We start from the raw sequence: 18,682 nt of genomic DNA, 5'->3' as shown, positions 1-18,682 counted from the left end.
CTTAAGGCTCTGCTTTTGCTTATGTGAACAGTTCCCAAAAAGAATACCTCAGAACATTAGTTCTGCAGGATATGAAAAGGTATTATCATTAAAAGAGGGTAAGGGGTGGGGTGCCTGGGTGGTTCAGTCAGTTAAGCGTTCAACTCTTGATCTCGGCTCAGGTCATGATCTTGTGGTCGTGAGAATGAGCCCAGCATGCCCTGTGTTGACAGCATGGAGCCAGCTTGGGACTTTCTCTCTGCCCTTCCCCATCTTGCTCTTGTGTGCACTCTCTCTCTCTCTCAAAATAAATAAACTTTTTTTTAAAAAAGAGAGGGTAATGGAACACTTAATGAAAAAGTTGTAAGTATCCAGGGTTAAAAGGTTTTCTTTGCTGAACTTCTAAGAAGCTGAATATGCTAGTGTGCTTTCAGAAGGTGAAGGGTGCAATAGGCAGCATTTTCCAAAAGTATCTGCCCACCAAAGACTTTTTCCACCTGGTAGGTCCCAGAAGTGGTGTTTTGAAAACAACTTGAGAAATGTTGTCTTATGCTATTTCTTACACCTTTTAAAGCTCTCTTAAGGCTCCGCCAAGAACTTGAGTCTCAACTCAAACACTATATATGCTAGAAGGCCTTCTCCAATAAACTATTCATTTTAGAAACATTTAGTTAGCTCCATCTACATGACAGGTCCTGAAAATACAAAAGTGGGTAAATCACAGTCCGTGCCCTGAAGGAATTTATTCATTAGTGGGTCCCTGGACAACCCTTATCAGAAGTAACTAATGTACTTGTTTTGGGGTGGGGGGTGAGAAGCAGATTCCCAGGCTCAACCCCAAATCTACTGAATCAAACTTTCTGGGACATCCAATTTTTTTAAATCCAAGAGATTCTGATGTATATTAAAATTTAGCAAAAACTTAGCTTATTGGTCAATTCTATCAGGTAGACCCACAAAAGGGGAACACAAGTAAAGTAACTTTTTTTTAATGTTTATTTTTATTTTATTTTCGAGACAGAGAGAGAGAGACAGAGTGAGAGTGGGGGAGGGGCAGAAACAGAGGGAAACACAGATTCTGAAGCAGGCCCCAGGCTCCGAGCTGTCAGCACAGAGCCTGATGTGGGGCTCAGCTCAAACACACAAACCACAAGATGATGACCTGAGCCAAAGTCAGACGCTTAACCAACTGAGCCACCCAGGAGCCCCAAAGTAACTTCTTAAATTGTGTCAAGGATATTATGCATAAAATGCTTTGGGAAATATAGGAAGTAAGGATTATACCTGCCTGAGGATAGGGCCATATGAGTTGTATATTAAACAAGAAGAAGAATTTAACCAGGTAGAAGAGGAAAGGAGAACTATGAGAGGAAGTAAAGTATGGAGCATAGTTAGAAAACACAATAGCTGATGGTGGTAGAGAATCTGGCTGCTAAGGGAGCCTACTTAGATTCAGTGAGGAAGAGGCAAAGCAGGACTGTAGAAGTAGGGCTAGAAAAGGTTGAACGGAACCAGAGAAAGAATAGCTTTTAATGATCTAGAAAGAAAAAAAATTTCCACCTCACTCATATGCCTCCTCTACTCTAGGTCCTTTAGTGTATTTTGTCCATCTATATAGTATAACGTTTCAACTATTTGATATCTACATAGAATTCAGTAAACAAGTCAACAATAAGCCAAAGTTACTTGGTAACAGGCAAAACAAATGTCCTAAGATCCATACACTAAAACTTATAAAACAAAGAGAACTTCTCACGGGTTCATACTTTAAACTCATTGATTTTTATTTCAAAACAATTCTCAATCATCTAGTTTCTAAAAATACTAGATATAAGAAGTGACAGCTGACAATGGCAGGGATGGAGGGGGAATGATACAGAATATAATAAGCAGATCTAGAATTCCAAGTGTGTGGCAATTGGGTCCATACAGCATAAAGTTGCCAAGTTCTTTACATTCAAGAAATTGAAAAATGTAGGAGTTAAAATTCAATAATGATAAGTATCATACCTATCCTGAGTCATCAACTAAAGGTTAATATACTCAGTCTACTTTAAGGAAAGAGATACACATAATAGAATGCAGGAAGACTCTCATCATAAAAAGCTCTATTGGGGGCACCTGGGTTGCTCAGTCGGTTAATCATCTGTCTCTTGATTTTAGCTCAGGTCATGACTCATGGTTCCTAAGATTGAGCCCCACAGTGGGCTCTGTGCTGACTCCACAGAGCTTGCTTGGGATTCTCTCTCTCCATCTCTCTCTGCCCCTCCCCTGCTCGTGCTCGCTCGCTCTCTCTCTCTCTCTCAAAAAATAAACATTTAAGAAAAAAAAAAAAAAAACTTTAATGCTTAAAAGGTCACCTGAAACTAGGACTCATTTTTTGAGATATAATAAAAGACTTTGTAAGTTATTAAGCATTTTAATTGTTTTACACATGAAAGTGTTTTTATATACATTATCTCAATCACCTTACTTGGACCATTTTTCTCCTGGGTATTTCCCACAGTTCAATTCTTTGCCCTTTTCCTTTTTTCAATCTACTTACTATGGCTCCTTCAGTCCTGTATGCAGATGACTCCCAAGTCTGTATTTGTGCACACTCCCCTCCTATGATGCACCTCAATCTACAGTTTTCACATACCTGTCCCTTCCCTAATATTCCTTCTTTTAGTCAAGAGTATTCAAGCACCAAAGCTACAGGTTACAAGTGTGTGTCTACATGTGAGTCAGTACCAGATCAGCTACAAAAACCCACAGAGCTAAATATCAGCCAAATCAGGATGCCGTGATGAGCTGAGCCTCCCAGTAAAGAAAGGCAGAAATGGGAGGTCAGCAGCCACCCCTGTTCATCTTCCCCGCCACATGTGGTGTCATCCATTATAACTTCCTTTCCCAACACTGGACCAAGCTGCTGAGTTGCTGCTCCTCACAACTGCTGCTGTCCATTCTAAAGATGACATATCACACTTGGCCTCCCTGTAAGCCATGACTAAACCATGATGCCCCTTCCTCCATGCCAGAATCATATCCATTAATACCTCACATTCCTATTTCCCCAGTCACCACCAAAGATGTAAGTTCCTCCCATACTCCACTGTCCCTCTCATAAATAGTGCTTCCTTTCCCTCCGTATTTCAGTTGCTTATTCCTACTCCTATTCTTCCAAGCCCTTGCAATGTGCTATCTGGAACTCCCAACACCCCCTTCGGTCCTCTCAAGAGGGACCAGCTTGTCTTCCCACACCTAATCAGGATTAGAATGTTGACCTGGTATCCTCTTTGTTCCCCACTATTTCTCAGCTGTTCCTCCTCTGTGTCTTTGTAGAAATCCCTGTTCTGTTGAGGCCCAAGGATATTAGGTGTACCATCTTATATTCATCCATATGATAATCATCTTCTCTACATCCAGGATGTAAAGTGAAGACTTTAGCACTTGACTTAAGAGCTTTCCTCTCCACTATTCTATGTTCAACACTCAAAGGAAGGACCCCTGCCTCACCCTGATGCTTTAGTGCAAGATTTTCTCTACTCCACTTCAGCCATCTACTTAGCTGGTCTTACAATGGACCTAGACCATGTCCCAAACTATTCCACCTATGAAATGATTCTGACATCCCACCCTAACTACAACATTCTATTCTCCCAGGTGACACCCACCCTTGATTACTCCCATCACACCTGTTGTTCCACCACACTGAGATCTCCAGACCACTTTCTCCCTTTCCATCAGCCTCCCCCTTTCTTCATATCTCATCTTACTCAGCTTAGAATCCATGGTTTCTCATTTCAATTACTGTCTCCCAATACTCTAAATTCTCTTGTCCCTTTTCTTTTTGTTGTATCTGCCTAGTAAATACCAATTTCAGATAAAACCAATTCAATCTCCTCTATGACTCTATGAACAATACTGAATAAAATTATTAAACAATATTATTAAGGCTATTGAATTCGTGGTTTTTAACCTCAAATGGGAAGCAATCTTACTGTTTCCCTAGTGAACTTACTTTCCCATTCTGTACAACTCTTTCAAATGTTTCTCCCTCTTCTCAAATTCCTGAGCTCACCTACACTCAATGTAAGACCTTGCTTCCTGTTTCAGATGAGTACTCCCTCAATTTCCTGGCACCATATCAAAAGCCACTTACCTGTATACCCACTATTTTACCTTGCCTCCTGCCTCCCCACTCTTAAACTCTTTTATCTGTCCTCTGGATCTCTAGGCACTATAGTATCAACTATCCTCTCCCCTCTCCAATGGTTTCCTCCTATCAAGATTTAAACCTATTCAAATCTCTTCAATCTCAAACACACACACACACACACACACACACACACACACACACTGAACCAGAAGTTCTTTTCTAACTATTCCCTTGAATGTCTCTTCTTCCTCTCACTGCTAAACTAAAGAATTACCAACACTATGTCCATTTCTTTCTTTCTTTCTTTCTTTCTTTCTTTCTTTCTTTCTTTCTTTCTTTTTTTAAAGTTTATTTATTTTTTGAGAAAGACAGACACAGTGTGAACAGGGGAGGAATAGAAAGAAAGGGAGAGAGAGAATCCCAAGCAGGCTTCACATTGTCAGCACAGAGCCTAATGTGGAGCTCAAACCCACAGAACTGTGAGATCATGACCTGAGCCGAAACCAAGAGTCAGCTGTTTGAGCCACACAAGCGCCCCAACACTATCCCATTTCTTTACCTCTCACCTATTCCTACACAACCCTAAACTGACTTCTGCTTCACTAAACTTCTCTAGTAAAGGTAACCAATCTCTGTCACTAAATCTAATGTTCATTTTAAGTCCTATCTGGTTTGATCCCTCAACAGTATTCCAAACTGTTGATATCTTCCTTCTTAAACACTATCTTGATGTCATTATACTGCATTTTCTGCTCTCATCGGATTCTCTGACAATTCCACAAGCTCCTTTGCTAATTAATTCCTCCCCTTACTCAATGTTAACCTTCACACTGCATGTCTTCAGGAATCTGTTTCGCCTTCTCACCTCACTCTCAAATCTCCCTCTGGGTATTGTCATCCATTTTTCTAGATTCAAACACCAAGCTTCAGGGTTATCACTCTCAAATCTAGATCTCTAGCCCAGAGGTCTCTCTTTAATTCCAAAATCATATATTCGAATGCCTAACATCTCCAAATAGGTGCCCTACAGGTACCTCAAACTCACTGGATCCAAAACTAACTTCCTCTTATTCCTCCACAAATATGTTCCTTTTCTGAGTTTCTTACCTCAGAAAATGGGGCCTCACCATCCATCCAATTGCTCAGTAGAAAAGCTGGGTGTCATCTGTGAGACTCTCTTTCATTCCCTACAGCGTTATTACCAAGTGTGATGACTGTACCTACTAATGAACAAGTTAATCCCCTTCTCCACCACCACTCAATCTCCCTACTCCAATCCCTGCTAACAGTTCCCTTTCTCAAGCATACATTTCTGCTTAAAATACTACTCTGCTTAAAAATCTTTAGTAGCTCCCTATTGACTGTAGGATAAAATTCAAAGTTCTTATGATAATCATAACCACAACTATTGGTTGGTGCCTACCATGTGGTAAAATCATACTAGTTTTAATCCTTAACAACTTTATAAGACCTGTATAGTTAGTTCTTCTTTTAGAGATAAAAAGCAAATATAAGGAAGTTAAGAATCTGATCTTACCATCAAAGTTTTGGGCGGCATAGCCAGGTTCTACACTAAGGTCTTTTTCCAAAGTCCATATTCTCAATTACCAAACCAAACCAAACTGCCATTCAATCTCTTTCACAATGTGACTCCATTTCACTTTTATGGCCTCATTTCCAGTCACTCTATTCTTTCCCACATTCTCTATTCCAGCCTCCTCATAAGCCATTTCTTTCAAGTAAACATCCTATTCCCCCAGTTCTAATCTTTGCTATCTGTTCTTCCTTTTTCCTGAAATACCCTTCATCCATTCTTTGTCCAATAGGCAAATTCTTACTAGTTTTTCAAGGCCTGGCTGAAGGACACCATCTTTCAAAAGCCTATTCTAACAGCCAGGGACAGAATTAGTTGTTCTTTTCTGAGTTCCCAAAGGATTTTATGCAGTACTTTCATTATAGCACTTGTCTAGCATAGAATGCATTTGTTCACAAAGTACTAACACTAGTGTAAGAAGCTCAAGGACAGGGATTACATTTTATACTTCAGTGTATTCCTAGTGCCTACTACAGAATCTACCATAATTGTTAAATAAACTAATCAACTTTTGGGAAGACTATGCAACTGTCAGATGTCACTAAAATGATAAAAGTACAGTTTAGAGAGATCAAGTGACTTTCTATAGGGTACATAATAGGTAGCATGACAGAGAGTGAACAAGAAGTCTTATGATTATGACTCTAGGGTTCCTTCCACAGCTAGCGTTCTGGGCATTCCAGTTTAGACAACATTTTATAATAAAGATGTGCTTTTGAGTATGCTGCAACTGTTGTTATAATCTTCATCCAGACATGCTTTGTTTTTACACTGGGATATAGGGGATCTAATTTTATACCATTTGTATTCTTCAGGAATGCCTAGTATAATGCCCAGTACAGATCATTCAGTAAAAGTTTGATACTAAAATCAATTTATTTGAGGGGCACCTGGCTGGCTCAGTCAAAAAAGCATGCAACCCTTGGTCTCAGGGCCATGAGTTTGAGCCCCACACTGAGTGCAGAGATTACTTTAAAGATAAAAAATAAAAAATAAAAGCATATTACAAAAATAAAATAAAATCTATTTATTTGAAGGTAAAAATCATTTACAGGAGAGTAAAGCCAGCACTATCAATTTAAAATACAGACTTTATCATTTTCAAGCAATTTTATTCTACTGTCAATATCCAACTGTTTTCTAGTACAACTCTTCTCCTAAACCCACTAAAATCCAACCCCAGGACTCAGGGAAGAAGAGTCAACTAAGAGTTAAATGTTGAATATGGGTCAAGCACTATACTAAGCATTTTCAAACAGTATCCCAGCAGGAGATACAGGACCCAGAACTCAGTATAAATGATGTACATAAAATCCTAACACCTGTAAATCAGCCTCACTAGTCCAGACATAATTCATCTATAAAGTATAAGAGAGGGGCGCCGGGGTGGCTCAGTCGGTTAAGCGTCCGACTTCAGTTCAGCTCATGATCTCATGGTTCATGAGTTCGAGCCCCCGCGTCGGGCTTTGTGCTGACAGCTCAGAGCCTGGAACCTGCTTCACATTCTGTGTCTCCCTCTCTGCCTCTAACCCACTTGCTCTCTCGCTCTCTCTCTCTCTCTGTCAAAAAGAAAGATTAAAAAAAAATTTTTTTAAATAAAGTGTAAGAGAAAAATCCATTATAATCCTTCATTGTTCATTATGTATTTTATAGTTAAAATTGAAGAGAGGTATCATAAGGTATTTTCCCTAAAATCTCACTTTCTATCAATATTAAACATAGTTGTACTATAGTTAATAATCTATAAATTAATTAAGCAATATTTTAATCTTTTAAATTTTTTTAATGTTTTTATTTATTTTTGAGACAGAGAGAGAAAGATCATGAGCAGGGGAGGGGCAGAGAGAAAGGGAGGCACAGAATCCAAAGCAGGCTCCAGGCTCTGAGCTATCAGCACAGAGCCCTACGCGGGGCTCGAACTCACGGACTGTGAGATCATGACACGAGCTGAAGTCGGACGCCCAACCGACTGAGCCACCCAGGCGCCCCAAGCAATATTTTAATCTTAAATAATAATCCTTATTAGAAAGAAAGACCAATTAGTAATTATAAATTATACAATATTTAAAAATAAGACATAGAAAATAATAAAAAACTAAAAAAAACAAAAGTCCATTAAGCACTATAAACTAATAGCAAGCAAAATACTGGCAAGTAGTTGGTTCCACAATTCTAAAAAACAGATAAGGATTGTTAAAATGGGCATATTTGAATTTATAAATGATTAATAGTAACAATATACTTTTTTAATGAAGGTTAAATTTCTTCTGAAATGCAAACCATTTTCTTCTTTGATAGAAAAATAAATGTTACCCCAATATGCTCTGAATATATCAGGATTCAGTTTAATAAAATGTTAATATAGCTATGTCTTAAAATAATAAGATCCATCCATTAGCACAATTTTCAAAGACTTCTAGGCTGAACTACTTTCAGAGGGAGAGACCTGTATTTGTTTGCTTACTCTGTTATTTTCCAGAACTTTAATAGAACTACATCACACTGCAATAACTTCTGAAGTACAGCAGTAGAGTACTATTTGTATAGTACAACACAATAGGTAGACAACCTATTATATACCTTCTAGAAATGAATACGAAGGCATATATTCATAAAATTATATTTATAACTATAGAAATACCGAGGCAATTAATGACCAGGGTTATTTAGGATCCCTTTGCATCAAGAACATATAAAACATTTAGTAGAAGGAAAAATCAGAAGAAAAAGGAAAAACATTTTAAAGGGATGTTATCATGGTACTTATGAAAGTGTTTTTAAAAGATAGAAAACAAAGAAGAGAAAAGGAAATATAGGTCAAATATACCTAAATGAAAAATAAGACAAAGGCAGTTGCCTAATTAAAGTGTTTGATTAACTAATAAACTTCTAAAAGCTTAGTTGTATTCCATTTGCAGACAAACTACACTGCAGAACAACTATATTTCCACTTGTAAAATTTTAAAAATAGAATCCAGCTGCAAAAGGAAAAAGTATTAGTTCTTTCTATTCTTTGTGAAGAGTTTTACATAAAATGTCATAGAAAATTTATTTTCTTTTTAAAGCTAGATCCAACAAATGAACCAGAAGGTCTCTGAAAGCAGCCAAAAAGAAAACTTGAAAAACTCTATATGGATTTTTGTAAAAATATGGTAGAGACTTTGTTTTGTTTTACGTTAGGTATAAGCATAGCTTAAAGGCAAGGAAAAAAACTAAGACTCTGTCCACATCCTTATACATGGTCTCCTTTCTAAATGAAAAGGCCAGCATGCAAAAAAAAGCTGAATGTAAAAGGTTCACTGCTCCCCCCATTGCCTAGCACAGTACAGGGTAGAAGATAAATGAATGTCTTAATTGAATGGCTGACCACTTTGGGTACACACTACCATTCTCTATTAGTATAATATACACATATACACATACATATACATTTATGGATGCATGTTAACATATATACATTATTCACTTATCTATTATTTTAACTTTTACCTAAGCAAAATTTTCAAAAGAACAGAAAAACATATATCCACTTACCTTAGATTTGTCTTAATATATTTTTTCCTGCCACATTTGCTCATTATTAAGACATTTGTAATCAATGCTTTGTTCCTTCCCCGTTTTCTTCTTTATTTATCCTGCAGAAAAATTATGATGTTGAATTGGGAGATAACATTTTATTTTTAAAAAAAGTCTCTCAAAACGATAACAGAATACCCGAGAATATCCTAATTTCTATAAAACTGAAAAAAAAGAATAGAAAGCTGAAAACAAGTCTGTATTTTTTTTTCAATCTCACTTCTATGCAATTTTGTTCTAGGAAAAAAATTTAAAACATAAATCATGAGCTATTTATCAGGTTATTTTCTACCAAAGAGAAAGTAGTGTTGTCTAAATCATTTAATACATGCTACATATAGTTCATGGAATCAGCTATATTTTAAAATAATAATCACTTAATAAATGGAGTGAATTTATCATTGACTTAAATTTCATTCCACTGCAACAAATTTGTCAACCATTTTTTATTTACCTTAAATTTAAAACTGGCTTTTTTTTAAAGTTTATTTATTTTGAGAGAGTGAGAGAGCACGCACACGTGCTCATGAGCCGGATAGAGGGAGAAAGACAGAATCCCAAGCAGGCTATACACTGTCAGCATAGAGCCCAATGAGGTGCTCTATCTCATGAACCGTGAGATCATGACCTGAGTGGAAATCAAGAGTCAGACACTTAACCAACTGAGCCACCCAGGTGCCCGTCAAAATTGGCTTTTGTCAAAGAATTTTAACTGTAAGTAAAATATTACCAGTTCCTTTAAAATCTCCTCCACTAGCCTTCAATCCATTTAAAAAGTTGTTTTAGACACTCTACCAATTAAAACCCATTTTTTGTTACTAATATCCTTTAAAAATATGAAGTAAAACTGGCAAAGAAAAAGACAAAGGAATTGGGAGCGCTTATTTTAGAGGTGGAAAAGACAAATGTCCACAGCCCTAAGTATCTTCTAGGCATCTTCAACAGCAATGGTTGTGCTTAGCTACAGACATACTGCTTTCAGGGTTCCCTAAGTGGCCCCCTCTAAAATGGTGTCCTTTTAAAACTGAGTGGGCAGGTTGGCCTAAGGGCACTAGGGCAACGGTTATAGCTACCATCTGTCCCCCATCTCCCAGCATAGGGACAACAGGAGATGGTCATTTGAACCAGGCTACTTACAACATGAACAAAAAGCGAGGATGGCGCTGTCCTTTGGACTAAATCTTATTCTGCTATACTCTACTGTCGTTTTACATGGGGACATCTTAACCTTCCATAAAAATTGTGTAACCTAAAGGCAGGGACCATTTATTTATTAAACAGTGATTGGCACCCATGATATGTCAGGCCTTTCAAATGATAAAATGTCCCCACTCTCCAGGAGATTGCATTTTAATGAGGGAGACAGACATTTAAACAAAGAATACTAATAACATTATTTGAATAATAAAGAGAGAAGTAAACTACTAATTTCTATATTTCTCTTGGAAATACCATTTTCTTTGTTTAATTTCTGACTTAGTAATAAATTCTTATGGTTCAGAATTCAAAAAGTAGCAAAAGGTATTCACTGAAGTCTAGGAACAGCCACCCACTTGCTCTTCCCAGAGGCAATCAGCATTGAATAAAGTACGAGCTTCAGTCACCACAGATACCAAGAGAAAATGAGAAAATGACTAGTCTCGTACCCAAATAATGACCATCAGATAAAACTGATTCTGACTCAGGCTTATCAAAGAATGATTTCTTCATAACTACTGTCTAAGAAATCATCACAGATTGACTGCCTGCTTGCCAAATCTAAAAGGATGCTTTCTAGTCCCTATCTTTATATTCCTACAGCATTTCCTACTCCACAAATTTTGTCCTCCTTGAACTCTTTAGGACACCGTGTTCATGCTTTTCTTCCAAATTATCCAGCCCTTTGTCCTCAGTCTTCTTTGGCCACTCTGTAAAGGCTGGTATTCCCAGGCTTCCCATCATAAAATTCTCCCCCCCCACACTCCCTAGGCTTACTTCATCCTTACTTGATAGATCTCAGATTTCATATCCAGCTTACACTTTTCTCTCCTGAGCTCCAACCCATATGTATCTGCCTTTAGATATATCTCTTAATGGTTTGCTCACAGATCCTCAAGCCCCAAATGTTCAAATCTTTCCTCTTGCTGTACTCTTATCTTAGTGACTGACATCAACACTGCCTCAGCCACCCCAGCCACCCAATCTGGGAGTCCTCCAACATGGCCTAGTAGCAACAATGTGTGGTATAAAAACACACTATTAACAGTCAACCTGAGTTCTATTGTTTATTAGCTATATGAGATCAGACAATTAGAAACTTCTCCAAGCATTCTTTCCTGTCAAATGGAGATCTTGTTGTGAGGAGAAAATGTAAATAATAAACACAAAATGTCTAACTGTGCTTGGAATATAAGCAAGGACCATTACCTTAATGGGCCTCAATAAATATGTCTCCTGTATCTTGACTCTGTTGTATTCTCTCTGTCCTCACTGCCACTCCTTTAGTTCTGAAACTTATTATCTGACATGATTAAAGCAATAACTGCCTCCCTATAAAGCAATTCATCTCTCCCTATAACTTCACTAAACCTCTCCCTCAACCCCTCTTAATCCACTCCACTAGACCACAACACTCTACTCAAAATGCAAATCCAAACATGCTATTTATTTCCTTATTCAAAATCCTCCAATAGACCCCTTGCCTTAATATATAGCCAAAGTTCAGGGCCCCTGGGTGGCTCAGTTGGTTAAGTGTCCAACTTCAGCTCAGGTCATGATCTCACGGCTCGTGAGTTCGAGCCCGACGTTGGGCTCTGTGCTGACAGCTCAGAGCCTAGAGCCTGTTTCAGATTCTGTGTCTCCCTCTCTCTCTCTGCCCCTCCCCTGCTCACACTCTGTCTCTCTCAAAAATCAATGAACATTAAAAAAATTTAAAAATATATATGTATACATATATAGCCAAAGTTCTGGCATTATAATTTGAGGTACTTGGTAGAGGCTTCATAAAGTTTGTTGCAAAAGCATTCAGATTTTAAAGTATACCAAACCTTTCCATTACGTCAATTTTCCAAGTCCAAAATTACCTTGTGGGGATTTGTAAACCAGGTGATCCCATTTTACTAAAGCATAAACTATGCATACTTTGGAAAACTTAGCTGTATACTATTGATCTCATCCAAAATCTGGTTTTAATGTCCTAGAACATGCTATCCTTGGGTAGACAAGGATTGACTTAGCATCCCCTGCTCCCACATACCCAAACACCTGAATGGTTTTGAGCACAAATATCCTAATGTGTTCTCATACTGAGCTTAATATGATAAATATTCTACTTAGCCTAAAACATACCCCTTGAATTCATCATATTTCATGATATAGTCTGAGGTTATCATTTTTAAGCTGATCTCCTTATGCCTAAAAATCACAAAGGGTACTGATGAAATGTCCTGTATACTACCAATTTTCTACAAAAATAATTTTAAGGTCCTATCTGCTAAAGAAATTTTCTCTTTTAGAGTAGAAAGCACATCACAGATTAGTTTTTTATAGACAAATAAGAGCTTATATTAAGGGAGAAAATGAGTTAAAAAATCTTTGCCTATATGTGAATTTCTGTGCTGTATCTGGAGAAAAACCACTTACACTGATAAAAAATTTCCTATCATATATTAGGTTTGAATACCAAAATAACATTTGACATTCACCTTACTCTTCATCAGTGTCTTGTTCTATTCATTCTCCAGCGTACAGATTCAATTAATTTCATTGCTTCAAGTACCCCTTAATATAGAGCTCTCCAGAACAGGGATTTAAGATATGCTGATTAGAGAAAAACAGCATTATATTTACACTTACAAAATCTGAGTATCTACCATGCTGTGGTTAATTACATTCTATCTTAATTTAACTTTTTGGAAAAATCAGGTTTATGTAAGAATCAAACTTCTTGAGCAACTTTACTAGAGTATAAAAGCTTACCTAACCAACTTCCTCCTCCCCAACCAACTCTCTGTTATTAGCCAATGTTCTCTATTTCTTCTATAAAACCTACAGTATAATGTCCACAAGTTATTCTCTAGTGTTCCCAAGCACTTGTCTTCCTAACAGCTGTGGAGTTAGTCATATTTATCACCAGACTTGATTATGCCAGCCATACTTACTATTGTAATTTTGCTATTCTGTTAAATATCATGTTAGATTAAATTATTAAATAGATTTAAAAGATTTAAAAAGGACAGCTGCTTCTATGAAAACTAAGTTGAATGCCTTGGAAAGACAATAAAGGCAAGTTCCTTTAAAAAAAAAAAAGTCCTGCTTTTGGACTAGGGTCAAAATAAAAAGAAAAGAACATGGAATAAAAGGCAGTATACCCTCTTATGGAAGCAGAAAGAGAGACCACAGAAAAATACAATGTTTCTCTGGTTCTGGGATGAAGCAAGGTGTTACTTCCTTGGGAAAGTAGATCTCCATAGGTTAATCATGATTTAAATACCAACAGCAAGTAAGGTTTGAAAGATAAGGGAAGAAGAATAGAAGTGCATATAAAGCTGGTTCTTTTCAATCATGACGATTAAAAAGTTAGGGAAAGGTAGGGCTGGCTAGAAGCGAGAACTAATTCCAAAAAGCCAAATACCTTAAGTTGACACTGATGAACCTACGCTTGTTGTGCATTTTAGGTGAAGGAGAATCCAGGAAAAACAAAGTGGGATAGCAGTAACAGGACATTATACCACTTTTAAAGTTTTGTAATCATTGTGACACAAAGTTAAAATAACTTTCCAATAACATTCTTTACACTTTTGTGTAAAAACAGAAGTACCCAGGAACAGTACTTAGAAATAATTGAAACACTTGTAAATAATGTCTTTAATATTTTAAACATGAATCAAACAAAACATCAAGTGGTTTTTTAATACAGATTCAAGGCCACTCCAATTTAACTGCTTCAGAGAGCTACTGTCTAAGAAATCTTAACTCTTTATAAAATCACCAAAGGATTAACTATTTCAGTATCACCTTCTCAATTTACTCCCCACCGGGCACCTGCCTTTGGCTATTTGACAGTCAATGAACAGCAAAATTGGCTGCTGGGGAGGAAATGAAAAAATTCAAATAATCATCGCCTACCTCCATCTCTCCAAATACCACCCTCTCCACTACCACCAGTTCAGGGAAGGAAATAAATTTAAAGATCTTCTGTGGGAGCTATTTGCTTGACTAGAGTCATTGCAGGGCTTTCTTGTTCAGCATCATATTACTGCACTTTAAGTACATTTTAAATACTTATCTACATGAAATACAACTCCAGTGACTAGTAAATCTGGGAAAGAGTAGATAAGACACTTGAATTAGTTAAAACTTAGAGAAATGAATTTCAACGTTATTATACTTAACTAGATAGGTCCTATTTTGTGTATATGAACAAAACTGCTACCTTTCAAAGTGCTGAAACATATTTAAATGTGTTAAATTTAATTACTCCATCAGTATAAAGAAGAGCAAACGCATCCCAACTGTCCACATACAGTATATTGGTCTTTATGCATGATACAGTTTTCCAACACTTGAGCTAGAAGCTTTTATCATATCAATGCTAGGACACAAATTCCAGTTTAAAACATTTCTAAGCAAAAAAAAAAAAAACAAAAACAAAAAAACATTTTGGCTATCAATGAAAAAAATTGAGGCTATTTGAGATTATGAGCAAAACTGTATGACATTTGACTTTGAGTTTTGGATAGTCTAAATTTAAGTCTGCTGTGTTTAAAAACAAAGCTTTAATAAGGGAACTGAAAAAACTGAGTTTATTTTATGAAATTCTCAAAGTAAAATATCAGAATCACACGAGCTCCATTGTTAGAATTTCATATGGTTTTGGGGCACCGGGGTGGCTCAGTCATTTAAGCATCTGACTCCAGCGCACGTCATGATCTAGCAGTTCATGAGTTCAAGCTCCTCGTTTGGCTCTGTGCTGACAGCTCAGAGCCTGGAGCCTGCTTTGGATTCTGTGTCTCCCTCTCTCTCTGCCTCTCCCCTGCTTGTACTCTGTCTCTTTCTCAAAAAAAAATAAATAAAAATTTTAAAAATGAAAAAAAAAAGAATTTCACATGATTTTGACATTTAATTGGTCTGGTTATCAGTGTTCAGAAAATATGCATGAAGATGCTTCCCACTTTGGGAGAGCTGTAATACTTCAAAACAGCCTCACAAAAGAGCTCCTAGCGAGGTTTCTCGGAGGCAAGTATCTGCCCTAACCAGTGAGTTATTCCAATAGACTTTAAGCAAAATTCCCACATAACTTCCTAGATTATGCTTTTCCTCAAAACTGTTTTACATTCACCTTGCTGACAATTTCCTCTAACACTCCTGGGAAGGTCAATCAAAAGATGTGCAAGATCGATATTTTACTTTTTAAACTTTGCTATAACTGAATTATACCAATAAGACTCAAGTTGTCTTCATGAGTAATATTCCACTTAGTGGGATAAAATCACACTTAGTGTTATCCTTGGGTTTTCCTCTTCACTCTCCCTTATTCTCTCCTGGATATCCTAAAGCATTAGAAAAAGAAAACCCATGTGTGAAAGGATTTACTCTTAAGAACAGTGCACTCTTTATTGCACAGTTCTCAGGATAGAAAGTATTTTAAATATATTACAATATCTTGTATAGTCTCTAAAAGGAAGCTAACAAAATGATTTAAAATGTTTCTTTCTACCTATGTGTACTGGATGAGAAACTTTCCCTGAAATCTTTACTTGTATAATCTATCTGTATTGATAATATTGAAACTGCATTCAATGTACAATAACTCTTCTCAAGGTTGACTTTTTAATACATATATGGAATCCATTAGTTCAATAGAAAATACTTAACAGAATTCAAAGATATTTCAGGCTTATTTCCTTAATGACCAATGTTGATTACATGTCAAAATATCAAAGGTTCAGCGGTTGAGTGTTAGGATTCTTCAGTTTTACTTAAAAAAAATCTATCTATATGGAACAGGACATTTGAGTGCTTTCCAACGGACTACCACTTCAACAATAAACCTGGCTCAATTTTCTGGCTCATTATTCGCTTGGAGAGAATATCAAGTTGGAGAAAACAGATCAGAAATATATGTATATACTAGTCAAGTTTCAGTCAGGATTCCTTATGTATGTTAATAATCTACTTTTCATGAAATGGCCAGAATTCTAAACAAGATTTCATATTTTGATCATGTAACGACTTGCCTCCGTAGGAAACTAAAGTGGTCCATGGAGTCTGGAGTTTGTTAAATTCATCAGTAGAAGCAAATTTTATTAACTTTCCAGGACAATGCAAAAACAAACACTGAAGAGCTCCTCTGTGTTTATCCATTGAATAAAAATTTATTCATATACTCTTACAAGATATGTACACAAACATCGGTATAATTACAACTTCACACTCAACAAAACGATACCAGGTTGACCAGCAAAGTCACTGGGAAAGCATCTGCTTACACTGATCTATTTACAGATTCGTACCAAAAATGTTTGTGTAATTATTTTAATATGACAATGCTTTAAGTGTTCACTCATTCAAGATCAAACCCATTTCCATTTAAATATCTTTTTTAAAGTTGTATCTGGATCAGTAAGCAGTTCTTTAAACACTATTGTTTTAATACCTAGCTTTTATTGGCCAAAACACACTATTTGCAATTTGCCTTCCTTGGGAGAAAAAAATTCAAAGATTTAAAAACTGTGAAGGGAAAGCAGCTTGTTAACCAAAAATAGGACCAAGACCTGGAGAAAAATGTGGTATCCGAAGCGGGGCGGGGGAGGGAAGGGGGAGGGAAGGGGGAGGGGAACCAGAGAACATGAATTATTAATGTAATCTAATACGATTTTCATACCGGACCTCTATCGCTGTGCATCTAGGTTTGTATTTCTCTAAAGGGAAGCTGGCTGCACTCTCATCAGCCCGCCAAATTAAGCTTGAAAAGGAAGACATTTTAAGAAGTTACGTGGGTAAGAGGTACTGTTAAAAGGGGCTCTCTCAGTTTTAGTCACCTTCAGGCTGATCCTGTAAGTCAAAACTGCCGAAAATGTGATCGTAAGCTGACAGCTGCTCTGCTTAGCGCAGTGCAGGAAACGTCTCAGCGATTTCAAAGTTAGGGATCTAGCATACGTGTAATAGGCAGTAAGGTGAATAATGTGTCTATTCCCTCTTCCGCAAGTTCTGGGAATCTTGCTAGGTGGTTCTAGAAAGGCAAACGTCGAAAGTACAGAACAAAACCTGAAATTTCTGTTCGCTGTCACGGATTTGTTCCTTCTCGGCTATCATAAAAGTCTTCGCACTATATCATCAGGTCTATCGTGTGTGAAGACCCAGTGACTCAACACTGCTGTCCCCGGCTCTTCTTTCGGAGAAGAAAGGGGTTAACGCTGATTTATATCTAACCTGAGTACGTAAAATTGAGACAAAAGTGCTACTAATCGTCGGCTGTGAAAATAAAAACCAACGTCCTTACTTCTCGCTTCCTTTTCTTCTCAAAGAGGGAGGACCACACTCATCAGAGCAATAAGGCTTTTTCCGAAAGACTTGTCCAACTTGTACCAAGTTCAAAAGGAGTCAAGGATTGCTGAGAGAGCAGACCAGGCCCGCTGTCCTATCGGGAGAGCTCTGCTACTAACCCGAAGGCAGTCCGCGAGCGGAGCCGGAGACTGAGAGGCCGCCGCACCGCCGGGTAGCCCCGGAGCCGGCGCCCGTGGCCGGGCTGCTCCCGCCCTCCCCGCTCCCCCGCTGGCTCCGGCGGCCCCGCTGCCCCGCGCCCCCGACGCCCCCGACCCGGCTCCGCTCCGCCTCCTGCGTCCGCCTCCTGCGCCGCGTCGCCGGCTCCTAGGTCTGTGGGTCCCGGCCGACGCACCACTTACCCGCCGCGATGAGATTTACGTAGCGGACCTCGTCACTGATTACGGACGGGAGGAGGTGGAGACCGCGAGCCCGACCGCCGCTCAGGAGCGGCGCCGCCGCCCAGCAACCCGGCGCCGGCGCCGGCGGCGGCCCCACGTCGCCCCCACGTCAGCTCTGATGCGGCAGCCGCGGCCTCCCTGCCGAGCCGGGACCAAAAGTAGCGCAGCAGCCGACCGAACCGCGTCCTCGCGCCCCGCCCTCCCTTCCCCCACTCCACGACTGCTTCCCCGGGGACGCCCGGCGGAAAAATCCAAGCTCGAACTCTGCCCCCTGCTGGCCGCCAGCGGGAGTGCAGCGCTGACAATCCAACAATTAAATGGAACGGAGGGAGGGGGGAGGGGAATGAAGGGCCAGGGGGCGGGGCCTAAGTGGTAGTGAGGTAGGGAGGCGGGGCCTAAGGGTGGAGAGGAGGACTAGGTCGGGGGGGCGGGGCCGGAGGAGGAAATAGGCTGCCCCGGGAGGAAGAC

General features: G+C 38.6%; 1 protein-coding gene across 14 annotated transcripts in view; it reads right to left on the bottom strand.

Moving 5' to 3' along the window:
• Positions 1-18,261, bottom strand: part of CREM (cAMP responsive element modulator) — a 72,054-nt gene extending 53,793 nt beyond the window's left edge. For 11 of the 14 annotated variants that reach the window (XM_049626977.1, XM_049626983.1, XM_049626991.1 and 8 more), the window contains exons 1-2: positions 18,176-18,261; positions 9,249-9,349 (exon numbers count right to left, since the gene is read on the bottom strand). In XM_049626977.1, coding sequence (XP_049482934.1) covers positions 9,249-9,292 — 44 coding nt within the window. In that variant the 5' untranslated portion in view covers positions 9,293-9,349; positions 18,176-18,261. Of the gene's footprint in view, positions 1-9,248; positions 9,350-12,973; positions 13,089-17,772; positions 18,056-18,175 lie in introns of those variants that run through there. The other 3 variants (XM_049626980.1, XM_049626979.1, XM_049626982.1) reach the window with 3 other exon arrangements.
• Positions 18,262-18,682: the final 421 nt, after the last annotated feature.

This window comes from Panthera uncia, chromosome B4 (assembly GCF_023721935.1).
Source record: "Panthera uncia isolate 11264 chromosome B4, Puncia_PCG_1.0, whole genome shotgun sequence".
Classification (NCBI taxonomy): Eukaryota; Metazoa; Chordata; class Mammalia; order Carnivora; family Felidae; genus Panthera; species Panthera uncia.
Note: the sequence above shows the minus strand (reverse complement) of the source record. Positions and strands in the feature narration are given on the sequence as shown.